The sequence below is a fragment of the Artibeus jamaicensis genome, unplaced genomic scaffold (assembly GCF_021234435.1).
Source record: "Artibeus jamaicensis isolate MK-2021 breed Jamaican fruit bat unplaced genomic scaffold, CSHL_Jam_final contig_354, whole genome shotgun sequence".
NCBI classification, from domain to species: Eukaryota; Metazoa; Chordata; class Mammalia; order Chiroptera; family Phyllostomidae; genus Artibeus; species Artibeus jamaicensis.
Genome location: NW_026521803.1, coordinates 7,598,640 through 7,619,287, shown reverse-complemented (window position 1 = coordinate 7,619,287; position 20,648 = coordinate 7,598,640). Strand labels below are relative to the sequence as shown.

Sequence of the window (20,648 nt, the reverse complement as noted above, 5' to 3'; positions counted from 1 at the left end):
AACCTAACTCTAACACAATCTGGAGGTGATTATTATAATCACTGCCCAATAGAAAGTAGAGAAGAACTATGCTAGATTTTTCCAGCATCGATTCATATTACCATGCTAACCAAATACCAACAAACAATTGGATGCCATCAGTTAATACAAAAGAAATGAAAAGAAAACAACATCCAAACTTTGTACAAACTGTGGTGCATATAATGCTACTATATAGTCTGGATCACCAAATGTGAAAGCAGACACAGTAAAATTGAGAAAGTCAACAGAAGAAAGGCTAAATGATAAGGACAACAGAGTTCAGCTATTTCAAGCTTGTAAAAACCCTATTAACATTTAAAAACCTCAAATTTAACTTTCTGGGTTTGTGAATTGAGAAATGTAATTCAAAATATTTTTGTGAATTCTTTAACAATTTGAAATGAATTTGTATTTTATTATAATATCATCTATACTTATTTGGCAAATAGTCATTTATATATTTCATGTTATTTATTCAGTCTCCAAACATTTTTTGGAGCCTGTGGATACATAAATCCTTTGGGGGAAAAAAAAAACTTTTGCTGCCCCCACCCTCATTAAAGAACAGACTCACAGTCTATTTTGCATTTTGGAAGTTGGATATTGATCATGATGATGATGATGAGATAATCATGGCAGCTAAATTTTATGGAGCACTTAACAAAAGCCAGGTACAGAGCTAAATACTGTTTAGATTATGTTATTTAATCCTTTCAACCACTCTGGTTAGGTACTACTATTTCCTTTTCATAGATAGAGAAATTAAAGCTCATGATGTTAAGAATGGGAAGTTTAGACCCAGGGGACTTCCAGCCAAGATGGAGGCATAGGTAGACACACTTTACCTCCTCAAACAACCAAAATAAGGACAACAACAATTCAGAAACAAAGTAACAACCAAAACTAAAAGAAAGTTGAACTGTATGGAAGTGCGACAACCAAGGAGTTAAAGTAGACACATTCATCCAGACCCATTGGCGGGGCGGAGTCAGATGGCCAAGTGGAGAGGGGTAAGTGGTGACAGCAGGCGTGCAAGGCACCCTGGGCACGCAAAGAGGATGCTTGGCAGACTCCATGTGTGGGGTGGCAAAGGGCAGACCCAGCGAGGAGGAGATTGAAAAGCAGGGCACCTTGCGCAAGGTGGTTGGCTGACCAGGCAGCAGTCTGGCATTTGTGAGCAGATAACTGGGGAGCGAGACAGATTGCGCAACCCAGGGTCCTAGCACCAGTAAATAAAGCCTCAAAACACTGATTGAAAACATCTGTGGGGGCTGAGGCACAGGGAGAGACTCCCACCCTCACAGGAAAATTTGTTGGAGAAACCCACAGGGTTCTAGAATGCACACAAGCCCACCCACATGGGAATCAGCACCAGAAAGGCCCAGTTCACTTGGGGAAGCAGCAGAAGGGACTGAGGTGCAAAGGAGAGCGAAGCAAAGTGCCATTTTTTCCCTCTCTGACCCCGCCCCCATATACAGCATCACAACCCAGTGATTTGGGTTGCCCCGCCCTAGTGGAACATCTAAGGCTCTGCCCCTCATAGGTAACTGGTGCGAACAGACCAAAACATATGGCTCAAGCAGAAGAACAGCTCACAGCCCCAGAGCCAATACTTCTAAGCGACAAAGAGATAGCCAACATATCAAATGCACAGTTCAAAACACTGGTGATCAGAATGCTCACAGAACTGGTTGATTTTAGTCACAAGTTAGATGAACAAATGAAGGCTAAACTAAGTGAAGTGAAGGGAAATGCATAGGGAAGCAACAGTGATGGAAAGGGAACTGGGACTCAAATCAATGGAGGGGACCAGAAGGAAGAAAAAAATGACAAAACAGAAAAAAATAAAGAAACAAAAATTCAAAATAATGAGGAGAGGCTTAGGAACCTCCAGGACATCTTTAAACATTCTAACATCCAAATTATAGGAGTACCAGAAGGGGAAGAGAAAGAGCTACAAGTGGAAAACTTATTTGAACAAATAATAAAGGAGAACTTCCCCAATCTGGCAAAGGAAATAGACTTCCAGGAACTCCGGGAAGCTCAGAGAGTCCCAAAGAAGTTGGGCCCAAGAAGGAAAACACCAAGGCACATCATAATTATATTAGCCAAGATTAAAATGAAGGAGAGACTCCTAGAAGCAGCAAGAGACAAGGGCACAGTCACCTACAAAGGAGTTCCCATCAGACTGTCAGCAGATTTCTCAAAAGAGACCTTACAGGCAAGAAGGGGCTGGAAAGAAGTATTCCAAGTCATGAAATCCAAAGACCTACATCCAAGATTGCTCTACCCAGCAAAGCTACCATGTAGAATGGAAGGGCAGATAAAGTGCTTCTCAGATAAGGTCAAGTTCAAGGAGTTCATCATCAGCAAGCCCTTATTTTATGAAATGTTAAGGGGACTTATCTAAGAAAAATAAGATAAAAAACATGTATACTAAAATGACAGCAAACTCACAATTACTAATAACCACACCTAAAATAAAAACAAACTAAGGAAACAACTAGAATAGGAACAGAACCACAGAAATGAAGATCACCTGGAGGGTTAGCAACAGGGGAGTGGGAGGAGGAGAGTGGGGAAAGGTACAGAGAATAAGTAGCATAGATGGCAGGCAGAAAATAGACAGGGGAAGGGCAAGAGTAGTGTGGGAAATGTAAAAACTCAAGAACTTAAGACATGTGGACATGAAGTAAAGGGGGATGAATGTGGAGGGAGAGGGTGTGCAGGGTGGAGGGGAATGAAGGGGGGAATGGGACAACTGTAATAACATAATCAATAAAATATATTAAAAAAGAATGGGAAGTTTACAGTATGGAAATGGACCAAAAGCATATTATTCGACTTAGCAAAAAAAGAAATATCTAAGAACAGTTATAATCTAGATGAGTGAACACAAACTTTCCCAGCAAAGTTCTAAAATACTGAATCTAGGAGGCACTTTAAAGTCCTAAAAAGATCACTACTTTTTTAATCAAAAGAATTATTAATTTACATATAGACAATAAATCTAGAAACACATTTGCCCTAAGAGTAACTAACAACTTTATTATGATTTGCTCCAAAAGGCAGACTATATAAAATATCTTCCCAAATCCAGTGATGAGAGGTCACAATTGCCTATTGATGGGAAGCAGAATGTCTCTGTCACTAAGTAGTAATAGAATTTTCTACAACCTTGGTTCACTCTATGTTAGAAAGAGTGAACTAGGTAGAACCATAAGTCTATACCAGTCTGTACCAATTTGCAAATTATTATAAGCCTTTTTAGAATATCAGAGCTATATAGAACCTCAAGATCATCGGGTACAGAATTCCCCAACAAATGATTATCAAATTCCCAGGGATTCAAAGTATTCCAAGTAATTGAGAATTATAAGTGAAATTAAATAGATATCATTACCAATTTTTCAAACCTAATAACTATTCTAATATTTTATTTTTAAAAGAGAATGTTTTGAGAACCTTTTATCCTATACATGTTAAATGAACTCAGGACTCCCTCAGTTGAAAACGAGGTCAGCGAGTGGTTTTTCTGATAGTGAAATTTTAATTTTTTATTGTAAGTCATATGTGTTGATATGTTGCTTAATTTATACCCATGAGGGTTTGTTGAAAGGTTCAGGGGACAATGATTCTGTTAATGAACACAAAAAAGTAATTTTTCAAATGTGCATAAAGATACTATTTGCTGGATATGAAAGTTAGATGCTCACTCATCAAATAAGATTATATAAAATGTACCCACAACTCTGGCTAGTGTGGCTTAGTGAACTGAGCACCAGCCTGTGAACTGAAGGATTGCTGGTTCAATTCCTGGTTATGGCACATGCCTGGGTTTGGGGCCAGGTCTCTGGTTGGAGGTGTGACATTTCTCTCCCACTCTTTCTCCCTCCTTTCCCCTCCCTCTGAAGATAAATGAACAAAATCTTTTTAAAAAATGCACTGGTAAGTTTCTAGGACACACATAAAAACAATGTTAAGGTAACCTACATTTAGTGATTCTATCTCAGTTTGCCTTTTCCTGTGAGTGAGAAACATGTCATTTGTAGAGAAATTTTTCAAGCTGCAGCCTGAAACTTTTTCATCACATAGAGCAAAAGTGCATAAATTATAAAAAAGAAACTAGTACATCCTTTTAATCTTAAAATGTAGAAATTCCAAAATTTGGGTATTAAAAATAGATTTTGACCTTTTCTGATTCTGGAAAACATTTGAATATACTTGGCTACCCTTCTCCCCCCCACAAGAAAAGTATAACGTTTCATTTTGGAATCTGTCAACAAGCCATACTTTTTATTATGCAACCAAATTAAACAATCATTGAATAATAAAATATAGACATTTTCATATAAATGAATGAGTATATTAAAAGTTGATATAAAATACTTTTTACTTAAAATCAGTTCTTTATCACATAGGATGTAATGATCTTTAGTCATTAAATCCCCAAGGGTTTCAAAAGATTATATATTATTACAAGAGGGATTTGTGGGTTAAAGATTGCTTAAGTGCTCCAATCTCTTTAGCATGTAAATGAGGAAACTAGGACCCATGTAGGTTAAGAAAATGGCCCAGCCCTGACCCATGTGGCTCAGCTGGTTGGGCATTGTTCCTCGAATGGAAGGTGGCCAGTTGGGGCATGTACTGGAAACAACCGTTGATGGTTTCTTTCTGAGATTGGTATTTCTCTACCCATTTTTCTCCCTCCTTTACCTTCCCTGTAAAAATAAATAAATAACATCTTTTTTTTAAGTAAGAAAATGGATCAAATACCCAGCAAGTATTAACCGTGGGACTTGAACCAGGTCTCTTGACTTCAAGGTAGATGCTCCTTTGTTCTCACTAACACCTCTGACATAATGAGTCACCCTCCCTCCATCTCATGTGGCACGTTCTCCTATAGCTTCCTCCTTGCCTGTTTTTGCTGAGTCCTTTCACCCAACTTTACAGGCTGTATCCTGGGAGCACCTCATATACCTGCCCCTGCCAGTCATGGGCTATGACAGAATCCACCTATCTCATATTTACTGATGAATCCTTAAAATTCATAGTTTTGCAGGCCAGAAAAATGACTCATGATTAGGAAGTGACATTTCTGATGAGAGTTCTCAAAGGAATATATTACAGCAAAGGGAAATTACTGGGAAACAGAACATTTTGGTTCTGGGCTAAACAGAAATAGAGTTGAGAAGATACAATGTGAAAATATCTGAAAAAAAGCGGAATTTTCTATAAAGATTATTTTCAAGTGATTTCTGTGGCAAAATGAAAACTACACAGTCCACTCAAATTAAGAATCACATAGTTTCTAGTATTACAGACTTTCAGGTTTTTCTCATTTATGATATATAAACACAAAGAGGTCATAAAAATTATTATTTAACAATGACTGGATTCTATGAGAAGCACGTATTTTAGTCTACTCTTAAATTTTTTTGAGAAGTACTTGTGACAATGAAAAAAATGAAATATTTAATTTTATGCTAAAAAACCCACAATGATGGGAGTGTGTAAAAGGGGCACAGGAATCAACTGAAATTGCTCCCAATGGAAAAATTTGAGCAACAAAATAAAATTAAAAAGTATTGGATTATAACCCGAAACATAATATAAATATCCATAAGTACATAATGATATAAATAAATAATTAAATAAATAAGGAGAAAAAAATTCCTATGTAATAGAATTCCAAATAATGTATGCAGATGCTCTCCACCCTCAAGCTGGTGGAACCTAACTTCCCATTCATTATGTGTGGCTTGGTGTAGTGACATCCTTTTCTGGTTTGAAAGGGTATGGGGGAAGAGTGAAACTAACACTACTTCAGCCATGTGAACATCAACAGTCATAAATCATGTTGATAGCATGTACCCTTGATATAATATGATGAAAATGGCACTTTACCTTTGTGATCTTCCTATCCCAATCTTACCATGAGAAAAACATTAGACAAATTCCAACAGAGGGCCTTCTACAACATAATATACCTGTCCAATAATTCCCCAAACTGTCAGGGTCATCAAAAACAGGGAGAGTCTGAAAAACTCACAGCTAAGAAGAGTGTAAGGAAACATGACCTAAATCTAATGTGGTGTCCTGTTTGGGGATTCCGGAACAGAAAAACCACTTTAGGTAAACACTAAGAAACCCAAATAAACTATGGACTTTCATTGTTATGAAAATTAATGTAAGATGTTAACAACAGGGGGAACTGCAGAGATATGTAGAAACTCTTACTATTTCTTCCTTTTTTAAAAAAATAAATCTAAAGCTGTTCTTTTAAAAGTCTACTTTTAAAACGCCCTGTTTTATCTTCTTGCCTTCTAGTTAATTACCAAACAAACTGCACAGTCAATTTAATTAAAATAAAAAAAGAATAGATGAGAAAGAGAAGGCAAGGCTAAGCCTCAGACCAGGTCAGGAAGAAATTAACTGAAGGCAAAAATGGTTGTAAAATCAAACAAAAGTTCCTAAATTCAGTTCAAAGTTATTCTGAGAACACACTCAACCTGCCAAGTGTCTCGCCTTTTATTGTGATACCTATTACATGACTTTCCTCAAATCCCTCATTCTTGGGATTCAGATTAGTTAATTTTACACAAAATGCACCATCAGGGATCCCCAATTAAAGAAGTTAAAAAAACATGAACAGTGAAAGGACAGAAAACTCAGTTATTAACGACCACACCTAAAATAAAAGCAAACTAAAAGGACAGCTAGATCAGGAGTGGAAACATAGAAATGAAGATCTCATGGAGGGTTAGCAACAGGGGAGTGGGAGGAGGAGAAGGGGGGAGAAGGTACAGAAAATAAGTAGCATAGATGGTAGATAGAAAATAGAAGGGGGGACAAGAATAGCATGGGAAATATAGAATCTAAAGGACTTGAGACACATGGTCATAAACTAAAGGGGGGGTAATGGTGGGGACGGGGGGGTAGGATGGAGGGGAATGAGGGGGAATAGAACAACTGTAATGGCATAATCAATAAAAAACTTAAAAAATATTATGCAAAGAGCAATATTTATTTCAATTTTTACAGATCAAAAATTAGCTGTGTGTCTGTAAAGAGTGGGTAGCTAAAGAATCTATAAACCATGATCTATATTTCAAAACCTATAGGATCCAAATATCTGTTGTAGCAGACGGTGCTATTTTTCCACTATTAGAAATGTTAGATTATTACCTAATAAAGATGGAGTATTAAATATCAATTAAAATCTCAAACAAAATAAAAAGAAACCTTACTACTCCCCTGTAGGATAATTTTGAATAACCTCTGAACTAATCCTGAAAGAAAGAAGCTACTAGAAGATCTGGGAAAGAGTACACAAGAAAAATAAGTTATCATTGAGGTGAACATTCAAATATCGATTTATTTGACAAATGTGGCCCTAAATAGTTTCATTTTCTGAGACTAAAATAAAATGCTGTCTAAAATCAAAACTCTTGCACCAAATTATTTTAATTTTCAAAAAAGTAGAGGGCACTTCTTTATAAACTTTATCTGAAGTTCCTTAAGAAAATAGCCAAGTTTTCACTTCACAGAACAGATTTGCATTTTCCAATTATCTCCAACTATACGGAGTAATCTAAATGGAGAGGGGGGAAGTTTACTAAAACAGCTGTAAACACAAACTAAAGTAATCAAGGCAGTATTTGCAGTCCTAAATTTTGGTTGCCCTTCACCCTTTTAGACAATTAACTGCCTCCCAGCAGGGTAGGAACCTACACTATTCCAATAATTTACATAAGAAATTAGCAACCAAAATTTACATTTGAATGGTAACCCACAGAAGCCCATCAGGTGTTAAGTATTTGCTTATCTAAATTGCCTCTAAAAATAGCTCACCTTCCTTTAAGCCTTAGGTAAATAAAGTGTTTCCCAGGACAAGAAGGTGGTTCACTGCAGCAAGTCCAGCGTTATATTGCCCTACTTCACTGACATTTTTATAAGAAAAATTTCAGGGCTCAGAGTGAAGAGACTCTCAGAACTACCTTAGAATTAGTCATGGACGAACTATAAATTATCAAATTATAAACTATGCTTTTTTTAATGGCCACCCTCCAGTGAATTAAAAGGGGAAAACCCATAATAGACATGTAATTAACTATAAGAACCAAAGTAGCTGGTAGAATCTAAGTGTAGCCAGTATTTTTGGGTTGCCTTAGAATATGAATCTTATGCCTAGATGAGATCTTTTTACATAAAAAAATGTGCCTCTAAGTTTCATTATTTTTAAAATAACTATTACCCTTCCCTTATACTTCACAGAATCACTTGCTATCTGCTAGATCACTAAGTTTATATCTTGGTGAGCCTGAAACAACTTTTGGTATCTGGTTATATACCTAAAAACATGCAAAGGGCACAGGAACAGCAAAGGAACCCTTCTCCCATTTTTGGTATAAATTTTGATGTTTCACAATGATCCCCTAAAGCTTTTACTCTGGTTCTATTTAATTCTTACATAGAAGGATATTCTTGATGACAATCCAACAATATTTTATGCACTATTTCTACTTCTAGCTGTTATTTTACTGATCAATTAAACAAAAGGCATAAAAATGGGTATAAACAGGTAAGTGGAAATCAAATGCCAGTCACTTCCCACAGCTCTACAGGTTTAAAGGCCTGTATTACATCAACAATGAGCAAATAGATATACACTGTACTATATTAAGTCTGGGCAAAAGAAACCAACCATGTGGAAGCAAATTCATAAGGAATGATGTGCTACAAGCAGGCCCAACTCCAAGAGCAGGAGTACTTAATTGCTAGAGACCACCTGTGGTGAAGCAGGCATAGATAAACTACAAGGAAGATTATTTAGGTTTCTAAATCCCCTAGGTAGTTTATCAGATGTGAGGGAAGCGTGGAAGTAGGGAGAGAGAAGAGGAAGAGAGAAGAGGGAGAGAGAGAAATCAAGGAGAAAAACTTCCAAACAGTGCAAACTCATTCATCTGGCTTTGCATATTTGAATCTCTAGTTTATCCAAATTGTTTGCACTTCAAGCTTTGTAGAGGAAATGTACCTTTCTCTCCTTCTCTTCTCCCTCCACCCCCAAGATTTTCATGTCGTGGTATCATTCAGGTCCAAGCCAGTCTGGGTATAAAAGTTATACTCAGGCTAACAATGAATAAAGTAGAATCTGCATACTAATTAGGACGGGAAGGTCAAAAATAGCACTGTACCATGAAATGGAGGGAATAGAGTGTAATTTAAGTTGTGACATCACCAAAGCCATGAAATACTGAAAGTGTTTTACATTAGGATTAGGATTTTCTTTTTAATAGTGTGGTTATAGCCTTGGTAGAAGAGGTGATTGACAAAATAAATAAAATGGGATTATCAAAATATGTACATTTTTCTCTTCTATAAATAACAATATACTGGACAAGTGTTCAAAATAAATGGAAAAAATAAATATAAAGGCATCTGATATCTTATTGTTTTTTTAAGGTTTTATTTATTTATCTTTAGAGGAGAAGTGAAGGAGAGGAGAGAAATATTAATGTATGGTTGCCTCTCGTGTGTCCCCTGCTGGGAACTGGCTTGCAACCCAGTCATGTGTCCTGACTGGGAATTGAACTGCGATCCGTTGATTCACAGGCCCGAGCTCAATCCACTGAGCTATACCAGTCAGGCAAATATCTCTTATTGTTTTGAGGGTAGAAAACAAAGAAGTAGGAAAAGAAAACACACTCTAAAAGTTCCTGAAGTAGTGCCATTCTTGCACGAAGTACCTGAAGCACTGGAAAAACCTTCACTTGGATCTAGTCTTATCACTGCCACATACCCTCTTGAAAAGTCATCAGCTGCTGTAGATCCTGGTTTCTTCATCTATATGATGAGGTGATAACACTTACCTTCTTATAGACACGTGCTATGAAGTCATAGGAGATAATGTGAGTAAGGACATAATTATTCCTCATTCCTTTCTGTAATTACTGCTTTCTAGCCTTGAGCACCACATTTAATGATTGATTGGAAACTAGCCAGGCAATATCAAAGAAGTTAAAAAAAAAAAAACAAAATTGAAACCCACCATCTGTAGTGCAAGACCCTTCTGGGGCAGGTTTTTGTGAATAGGGAATTGGTGGGCTATTTGAATCAAACATTTCTTCATCGTCTTCGTCGTCTTCCATTTCATTGACTGTTAGATTGTTAGAAAAATCCAGGCTTCCATTTTGAGTGTAGCGGTGTACCAAGTCTTTATCCAGATCCTCCACCTTTGGTTTTACATCTAGGTAAGCAAATAAATCATAGACAATTTAATAAAATGATGTTTAGGAATGATAACAAAAAAAAAATCATAGGTCTGAAAGACACCTGAGGAAAGACCGAAGAGCATTTTCTAACAAATAACCAGTTTATTTCAGAGGTCCCCCATTGGGAAGGCCTACTTCTCTTAAAAGGAGGCAAGGAATGTGTGGGATTGAGAAACTTACCTGCAGATGAGAATGGATGCTGGTCAGGGTCCAAGTACAGTTGGGAAAAAATTGGCCGTGGTACCACACTACTACATCTCAGAGAGGCTTCTATGGAGTTGTGGAGAGCTTCCTCAAATCGAGCAGACTTCAGTTGCCCAGCATATGAATTCCCCATGGCCTGTACCATCACCCCAAAAGAAAGAGAAGCAGAAAGGAAAAATTGATATAATTAGAGGGCCACATATCTGCAAAGTATACAATATAACAATTATAAACCTTATTCCCTATATCTTAAGATACAGAAACTATATAAACTATATTTCTTGTTATGATAATTTATGTAACATTATGAACATATATTTCTTGTTATGACAATTTGTATAAATTATCTGTTATCATATCACATTTGCTTTTCATTTGTACAATCCCAGCACATTACAAAAGCCACTTTAAAGGATCCTGTATCTGAGAATCAAACAGTAATAACTGCTTTATGTTAAGGTTCTCTAACCAGTAAATCAAGACTGATCTGTCAATTGAGAAGTCCAATCTAGTGACAACTGGCCACACCTCTACCTTAAAACTGATGCACATAACTTCATACCAACTCTATCAGTGGTTCCAGAGTAAATCTCTAATTACTTTTCTCTGTCTGCTAACATCTTATTACTCTAGGGGGAAAGATAGTTTCTTCTCTTTCTAAAACCAAAGCTTTAGGATGATATATTTAGTTGATAAATTTCTGAAAGACTTGAGCCTTTTAAACTCAGAACACTTGTGTATTGCCAGCATTTATTTGAAAAACACTATTGTGTTTTTCTGCAGTAAAAGTTTATAGTAAGAAGTTCTGAAGTCACAGCCGTTAATTCTCGTCACTAATATTTGTACAGAACTTGCTAGCTATGGAATTTTCCATGTTTATCAATAATAACTACAATTTACCAGATACCAACTACTGGCTATGATCCTCAAAGTATGCTCTGAGGTACCTAAGGCCTTTTATGGGGTCCATGAGGTCAAAAAATTTTCAAACTATTACTAGGATATTATTTGCCGTTTTCAATTCTCATTCTCTCATATTGTCCAGAGGCTATATGATGTGTGACATTGCAACAGACTAAATGTAGATAGACTACTCCTCTCACAAACTTTTTTTGAAGAAATAGTTATTTTCTTCATTTTTAATTTCTAATAAATATAATCCACATAAATAAAACTAATTTTTTTATTTTAGAGATGAAAAGTTGAAGAACTGTTGGGCTAGGCAGTATACTAAGCACTTTATAAAGATTATTTATCTGATACCTACTGAACCTTCAGTACCTTCAGTACTGAAGTAGGTATTACTTACTTCATTAAAAAATGAAGCTTGAAGAAGCCAAGTGACTTGCCCATTATCACCCAACTGGTAAGGGTTGGAACAAGGACTCAATATCTAGCCATGTGGTGACATTTCCTACCCTCCTAGAGAACTGTATAGGCTCAATTTGGGTAAATCTCATTTCAAGAAAGGTAATTTTGAGAGTATCTTAGCCCCAGTTTTCCCAATAAATGAAGGGATAGATACAAAATTTCATCTGGAATTCCAACTCTGATTGGCTCCCTGAAGGAAGTCCCTGGAGGACTGCTCGAGAAGGACACTGAGTACTGTGCATGTGGGCTCAACAAGAGGAGCCAAGATCCAGTGGTGATAACTGACAGAAGATGCACAGAATCTCACCAGAGCATTAGTGATACTCAGATGAAGACAAAGAGAAGTAATCATAAAGAGACTTGCTAGAGTAAAAGAAACTGACCAACTTTATTCCAAATGGAAATATAACTGGACATTATTAAAAATGGTGAGGATAACACGAAGAATTACGGAACTGACCCTAGACTTTTTTAATGCTGACTATGAAGTTCTGTCCCTTCCCACTGACAGTTCAAAGCTATCCTTAAACATGTAGGGTTGTTTTGTTTTTTGCTATTCTTTATTTTATTTTTTATTACATTTATTGGGGTGATGTTGGTTTATAAAATTATATGTTTCAGGGATGTAATTCTATAATACATCAGCTATATATGGTATTGTGTGTTCACCATGCCAAGCCAAGTCTCCTTCTGTCACCATTTATCCCTTCTATACCACCTTCTACCTCCCTCCATCCCCTTTCCCTTCTGGTAATCACAATGCTATAAACTGTGTGTATGAGGTTTTGTGTTTTTATTTTTGTTTTTGTTTTTGCTTAATCCCTTCACCTTTTTCACCCAGCCCTGCAATGCCCCCTCCCCTCTGACAGCTGTATGTTCTCTAAGACTCTGTTTCAACTTCATTTTTTAATTTTGTAGTTTTGAAAAACAGACTTACTCAAAAAGGTAGTAAGAGCAAGTGAATTTGCAAAATAAACACCCCCCCACCCCTTGTGATTCTTCAGGATTCCAGAGAAAATAAAATTAAGTCCAGTGCTTGGACTGAGAAGCTCTTATTAAAAGTTGCAATTTCTACTACAGCCTTCTAGCATAATACCCCAAACTACTTTCCCCAGTTATGGTACACTTGTACTGACTCAACTGTCCTCCCTCAACAGGTTTCTCTTTTGACCAAATGTAAATATTTTCAAGGTACTGCACTTGGGCTATTAGTAAAAGTTAACTTTTAATAATAACTATATGGAGGAGATAAACATTAATTTAAAAACATTTTTAAATGGATCATCACAGTGACAAGAACAAGAAAAACACGAATTAAAAAAATCATGTACATGCTAAAAGAAAAAAAACTGCATCTAAAACACTATTTAGGGTTGCCTAGTTTAACAGTTAGTTAGACACACACACACACATGACCTAGGAACTATTCCTGCTGATAGGTGTAATGATTATAGCCAAACCTCTAGAGCTAACTTTCATATACAGGATTGAGGAGCAAGTAAATGAAACCACAAGGAAACAAGCAGATTGAGAGTGAGGAACAGGTGGACAGAGCAAGTGATCCAATTTCTGAATAGGTGAAATTATATAGTTTGTAAATGCTAGAACTAGGGTTCAAATTTAGATTCAAGTGCCCATTTTTTCCATTAAAAATGGTATGTTTCCATTAAAACATACTATTTGAAATAGAAAAAAGGTAAAAGTGAAGATGACAAATTCCATGTGTTAGGTGTGTGCATAGTTATTTTTGGTTTGAGGGTTTTTTTAAGGCACAATTTATTGCCTCTCTGTCAGGCATAGTACTAAAAAGACAACTTTCTATAACTTGCCAGTTTTCTGTTACTGTCTTCACTACAGGTATTGCCACCCACTTTCCAAACTTTAGCAATCACCCGCTGAGCAGGCAGGATGTATAGAAATCCCACTACTGAAGTGGTTAAACATGTAGGCTCTGGCGTCAGATGACCTCAATTCAAATCCTGCACCCACTAGCCGGTATGATATTGGGCAATTGGCTTAGTCTCTCATTTGTAAGACAAGGAAATACAAACAATGCCATAGCTTTTTGTGAGAATACATGAGGTTTTATACACATAGAAAGTTTTCTAAATAGTGCCTAGCACAAAATAAATATGCAGAAAATGTTTGAAGTAATAGTAAGTTTTTAAAAAAGTACTGTGCTACATTGAGGATACTAAGACGAGTAAGATACATGCCTTCCCTTGTATGTGTTGGGCACTACAATAGATTTTGGGGCATTGTTCTAGGAACAAATGACCATCAACATAAAAGTTCTAAGAGCTGCTGCTTGGTATCATATATTTTATTTATTAGGAAATTTTACAATCATGTATACACATTACCGTCCCTCCTAGCCAGCAGAGTCTTTGACTCTGTGTAAGAAAATTCCTTGCTATAGGCATCATTGTTTATATGCCCTTTCTCTTAAAAATATTCACTGACAAGAGTGCTAATGTGAGACCACTAGACAAAGAAATCAAACATGGTTCTTGCAAGTTCTTGCAGAATTTATAATCCAAAATTAAAAACAAGCATATATTCATAGTTCTCTTTTGTGCTGTTTTTGCATTTCATTTATTCTTTAAATTGACATTTGTCACTCTTAATATGTAGTGGGTTCTAGTGTTTATTTGATTCTCCTATTAGATTGTGAGTTCTGGGGGGAAAATATTTTGTTAAAAATGGGCACTGAATTTAATAAAATGAAAACATTGAGTTTTTTTGTTTGTCTTATCCAATTATATATTAAGTAGGGTTGAAGAGATATTATCTCTTCCCAAACACTTTCCAAAAAGACAAAGCTAACCACGTATTCAAAACAGTTTTATTTTATTTTTATTCATCCTCTTTGCTAAAAATCTTAAGAAAGTACAAACAGATTAAAAGGTAAAATTTCCTATCCCTTTTAATAGTTCTGTCCATTTAATTGCGGATGAATCTCTTTTGAAAATTTTTGAAGGCAAAAGTACTTTTGCTTCTGAAATAAAATCCTAGCCCTAAAAACTTACTTCTATAATTAACCATTTTAACCAATATACATACAGATATGCAATATATCTTAAGTTGTTATAGAAAGAATTATAGTATGCCAACTAATTTAATAATTATTAAAAACTGTCATAATTAAAAGATAAAGTACAATACTATTTTTTTCTTTGTAACAAAGAACTACATGTTACTACTTGAAATTTTTACTTTCTTCCTCCTTGAAATACCAGAAATTCTTTTGTAAAATAAACACATCTCATGAAGACTCTCTGGAACTGGTATAATTACCAGAGGCAATCCTTGTGTAAGATCAAAGAAGCAAAACAATAATAGGCAACGTATGACCTCTACCATGTCACCAGGGACCAATTTTTCAACAGGGAGAAGAGTCAATAATCCAGAACAGAAAACATTAAATAACGAGAAATGCTTCCAAAGTGTGGTTTACCACATCCATCAAGGCTGCCACATTCAGAGAGTTCCCAGTCTCTATGGTTTCACAGAACAAACTTCTGGGGATTTATCACAACAATCGTTAAAATCTGCATAAAACACCAGAGGTGAAAGCCAATTTCCCAAATGAAGAGGAGATATTTCAGAACATACTATAATAATTTTCCACATTTCACTCAGTGCTTTAAAAGCATCATGAGAAGGGCACAGATGATTAAATATTTTTCATATAATACTCATCTAATTTCTCTTATTTACCTATCCCCATTTAATTTTACTAATAAGTTGTTTGGAAGGTGAGCTATAAACATTCCAGATAATAGTAATAACACATTAAAGACTTCTGCAGGTTTTGTTTTGGTAATACTGGGTCACTAAATCTAGAAACAAGGCTTTGGTCTCCTTTGTAATGTATTTAGATGATTAATAATAATAATTATAAGGGTACAAAGAGGGAGGGGTAAAGGAATTTCTACTCACAGTAACTACAGTCAAATAGAAATACCTTTAAAATTGACTTTAAAAAGCACCACAAATAAAATTGTGTCTTAGAATCAGCAAAATCTGATTGTTTTTCATACATACTACTGCCAAATAGCTGTCTTTCATTTTTCCAAATCAAATGTGAGTTAGGGACTGAACATGTATCTGAATTATTCAATTTGCAAAAACAAAACAAAACAAAAAACACCCATACTGCTTAAAAGATAAAGCACTGGAAATTCAAACCAAACTGAACATTCTGTTCTTACATAAATTTGTCACTACTGCTACCTTCATCTTTCCACTCTGTCATCTGCCCCTGTCTTTCCATCTTCTCATTAACATTGCTAATTGTGTTTGTCAGTTTTGCCACAATTTCAATGCTACTTAAACAGCTGTGGGTTTTCTCTGAGCAATTATCAGTCACTACACTTAGGTTTCTAAATTAGTTGTTGAAAGGCATTTTAACCTTGAGAAAATAGATATAAAACACACTGCACACTACGCCTTACATTTAAGTATACATGGCTTTAAAATCAGTAATTATTAAAAATAATTGAAAAAATCACACACACAAGTAATTCACATACTGTAAATTTACAAATTAGAAAATGCTGAACAAAGCCCATAGTATACTTCTCATCATTTTACCATTTTTCTCTCACTAGTACATATTATAATACTCACTTTTTCTACATGTATATATATGTACATATACATAGTGTATAAATTGGAACAGTAGCCAAATTCCTCTAACAGCCCCCTTTCACTGCCTATCTACGAGTGGCTAACACCTTTCAAAGGTATCCACAATCGTGTAAGTGGCATATGGAGGTCATGGGTTGCAGGAAAGAAAGCTCTTACAACATGCAGATTTTCCCTGCCTTCACCATTTCCCTTAAAAGAGAAAATTCTTTATTATATTTGTTCTTTTAAATTCTCTATTCTTGACTCTAGCATTTATTTTCTTCTTAAACTATACAATGTGCAAGAAACACATTCAGGGAAAAACACAAGGTTTAAGGTTATTCATCAACTGTTTCTTCTATGAAATACACCTACATTAAAAAAAATATCTTCCATAATCCAGACACATTAAGCTTCATGTGCCATTTATTCCCTTCATATATTAAAATAAATCCAAAGATAACTTTTTAGAGTTAACAAGTGTTGGTGTTTTTAAAGGTTTATAATATCCTATTGTGGGTAAGTCAAAAGCTTGTCAGAATGATTTTTAAATTCTAACGATGCTCATTCTTTACCCTTCTCTCTCCCCACTTTCTGATCCAAAGAAAGAAAAAGAAGCTATTTCAACAGTGCAAAATTCTTCACTGAGAGATAAACATGAAAATGATAAACATTTTGGACAGCAAAGTACACCTCAAACCCTAACTATTCTTTCAGACCTACATTGACTCTTATAGTAGTTGCCAACATTTGGTAAGGATTATCCTTCCATTAGACAAAAGCAAGCATTCCTTAGATAAATCGAGAGTTTTTGCCGTGAGACTCATAAAACCTTTTCACAACACAGATTTTCAAGAGAATCCTTTAAGGTTTTAGGAGGCTGCTCCTTTTACTAAGTAACAAAATACACCCCATGGTGTCTCACTGACCCCACTCAGCTGTCCTTTGACCTCTTCAATTGTTGAAGCCTAACTCCAAGGCCCACAGAATTTGCCTCCCATATCAAAAAGGCGAATGTTGCTTCCTCCTAGCACCTGGTGTAACAAAACGCAACAGTTCTCTCTCTTCTGTCTCCTCAGCTCCCTCTCTGACCATTTTCCAGATGTTCCAGGCCAAAATGTTAAGCCAATACTAGATTTCAGGATCTGCGTGGTCACTGTGAGGGAACAAACAGGGACCAGGCTGAAGTGGCAATGACCCTCTTGTTCTTTCTGGCCTCAAAAGGATACGACAGGTCATAAAAGAGGAAAAGATCTTTGGACTTTCTTGGAAATGCCAGGCTATTTAAGCACATTGTAACTTCCAAGAAGGAGAGAGACAGTATGTCCTGACAGATGAGGGTTAATTAAAACAGGAATCCTAAATGCTCAATCCTAAGTAACCCTTTGATTTTCTTTGACATAGGAGGAAAAAGGACAGTATTATCATTTTTCTTTTCTAAATCACAAGCCTTCTATAGATAGAAAAATACTTGCATAAAATTTTAAAAACATACATCTCAGTATAGTGTAGTATGATAAAAATTTAAATATATGCAGTTATTAGATATGATTTGGGTTTTTCTGCAGAGGATAATAATATAGATAATTAATAATAATCTCTTATTAGGCAATTTGAAAGAGAAAACCAGAATCAACAAAGGGGAATAAAAAAGCGAATTCTTATTATCTTAATTTAGATACATAGGAAATAAAACACAGAGGCTACTGTAAGAGAAAAATACTTATTGCTGAATACTTCTTTTTTTTTGGTGGAGAGGATGGGGAAGGGGAAGAAAAAAGTACAAGGGAGGAAAAGGAAGAAGAGTTCAGAGAATATCTGGTTAACAGTCGCTTTATTTAAATACTAAATATAACTTCACAACACAAATTTGATCTTGAAAATTTTGGGGGGCATATTATAATTGTACAATACCTTGGTTTATTTATTAACATTTTTGAATCACGTTCATGATTAACTTGGGATGTCAACACTTCAGGGAGCCTGTTGCCTAGATTTTACTTGTTTAAAGCTTTTTTGCACCTGCAAAAACATAAAAAGTAAAAATATATACATAAAGATAAGTTAATTTCCAAATGCATTACATTCCAGAATACAATAATCTAAATATTTGTGATTCTACAAAAATTATACAGATAAATGAATTATCAAAATCTCACACAACTCCATGTACATCATAACTGCCAAATACAGATATTCCTCCTTCTTAAATGCTCCCAAAATAATCATTATGTTCAATATAAACTACTGCATGGAAAATACTCATAAAGCATCAAATGAAATAAAAGCTATTTGTTATTGATTTTTATACATAACTCAGAAGTGTTTCTATTCCTTTGTTACTGCATTTAAAGACAAAACAAGATTTTCCTAAGAATGTACTACTTTCAATATGCTTATCTGTAGCACTAAAATATTTAAAGTAATATTATCTTATGTCTTCTTTAAAAAAGTTTTTATTTTACTCTCCTTTTATGGCAACTCAAAAAAAGGAAGAGAAAAGCACCATTTCAGATTTTGAAATAAGTATCTTTGTCTTACCTCTCTTACAGTCAGAATTATGGCTTCAAGCAAAGGAACAATTAAAAATACAAGACTCAAATTTTCAAACTCATGTAATTCCCACCTACCCATACACATAGACATCCTTTTGTAAGTAGAGTTTTGCTACCTACATCCAAACCCAAGATTACCCCATATGGTCAACAAGGTCAAACTGCATTACTGCCAATGAAACTATATGACTCCACAAGGACCTTAATGATTTTTAAAAAAGGTCAGTAATCCAATTCCAATAGCTTCAGAGTCTAAAATTGCTAATTTTTGGCCACGTGCTGCACACTTCACCTGCTAGTAATGACATTTTTGTATTTTCTTCTAATTACACTCAAAGCTAAGACCTTTGGCCCTGGGCCACAGACCTCTATTCAGGCTGCACACATTCTCTTAAACGACCTGATCCTTTGTTGTCACTCTTACTCTTTCATCTATTATTTACACCCATAGAGAAGGAAGATACTCTACCATTTGTATAGCTTAAAGCTTCTAATCATCTTAATTTCTTTGCCTTCTAACCTATGGCCTTTTTCATAGGCGAATGCCAAAAAGTTTGACAAAATCATTTTTTTCAACCACATTTCCCCCCAAACTTTTCTTTCCCTTTCCTTCTCTCTAACCATCTTCCTTCCTGTTCCTTCCCTCACCCAGGATGGACTCTGTACCAGTCAGGATTTGAAAATGGGACTTTTGCCAACAAAATGAATTTCTACATATAATAGAAAATCTCCACCTTGTTCTGACAGATCAATAACAATTATATATTTTTCTTTCATCAGAGAGCCCATTGACTTAAATAAAAGTTTCCTTAAAATAACTTAAAATCTGCCCCTGCCTCCCTAAGGCACAAACATAAAATTTTCAGAATCCCTCTGCAAAAAATGTCAAAGAAGCTAATATAAACATTAAGAATATTAGTTATGTGACTAAAGCCTTTCAAACATTTTAATATCTACAGATGCTTACAAGAAAAATAAAGGAAGGAAAGAAAAAGAAAAAATAAAATATAAAGAGAATTTTAAAGATTAAAAAATGTTTAAATCTTTTCATTTTAAAAGACTACTAATTCTCCAAACAGCAACACCCTCACATAAAACATTCTGTATCACTGTCATTTCCCAACACTACCCCAGACTTTTTTGTGAATGTCCAAATACATTTGCAAATCCAAAGCACAGAATCGTTTACCATGATGTAACTGCCCCCTCAGATCACAGCAGCCACCAAAAGACTCTGATTTCCAACTTGCTTATAAAATGACATATGATCCATCTTTGCTCTCTTCCTCTATTGCACAGTATACTCGTGATTTCTAACAGTATTTCCTTGTTGTCTGTCCTTTCTGCGGACCCCGAAGCCTCTTGTCTTTTCCTATTTTCACCATTTGCTTCAACCAGCAGTTCACTGGAGACCCATCCATCTTGTAATGCCTAAAGTGACAGATGCTCTCAGGAACCACCACACTGCTGAGTGAACAAAAGATAACATCACCTCTAGGAACTCCAGAGAGAAATACAACTGCAACCTCAAGACAGAGGCTGACTTGATGGACATTGGACCATAAACCTCTCCTAAGCGAAAAAGAAAACA

General features: G+C 35.5%; 1 protein-coding gene across 2 annotated transcripts in view; it reads right to left on the bottom strand.

The window, feature by feature from the left end:
* GREB1L (GREB1 like retinoic acid receptor coactivator) overlaps window positions 1-20,648 on the bottom strand; it is a 272,153-nt gene that overhangs the window by 118,281 nt on the left and 133,224 nt on the right. The window contains exons 3-5 of one of the 2 annotated variants that reach the window (XM_053664384.1): window positions 18,417-18,524; window positions 10,476-10,635; window positions 10,073-10,270 (exon numbers count right to left, since the gene is read on the bottom strand). In XM_053664384.1, coding sequence (XP_053520359.1) covers window positions 10,073-10,270; window positions 10,476-10,632 — 355 coding nt within the window. In that variant the 5' untranslated portion in view covers window positions 10,633-10,635; window positions 18,417-18,524. The remainder of the gene's footprint in view (window positions 1-10,072; window positions 10,271-10,475; window positions 10,636-18,416; window positions 18,525-20,648) is intronic. The other variant, XM_053664385.1, reaches the window with a different exon arrangement.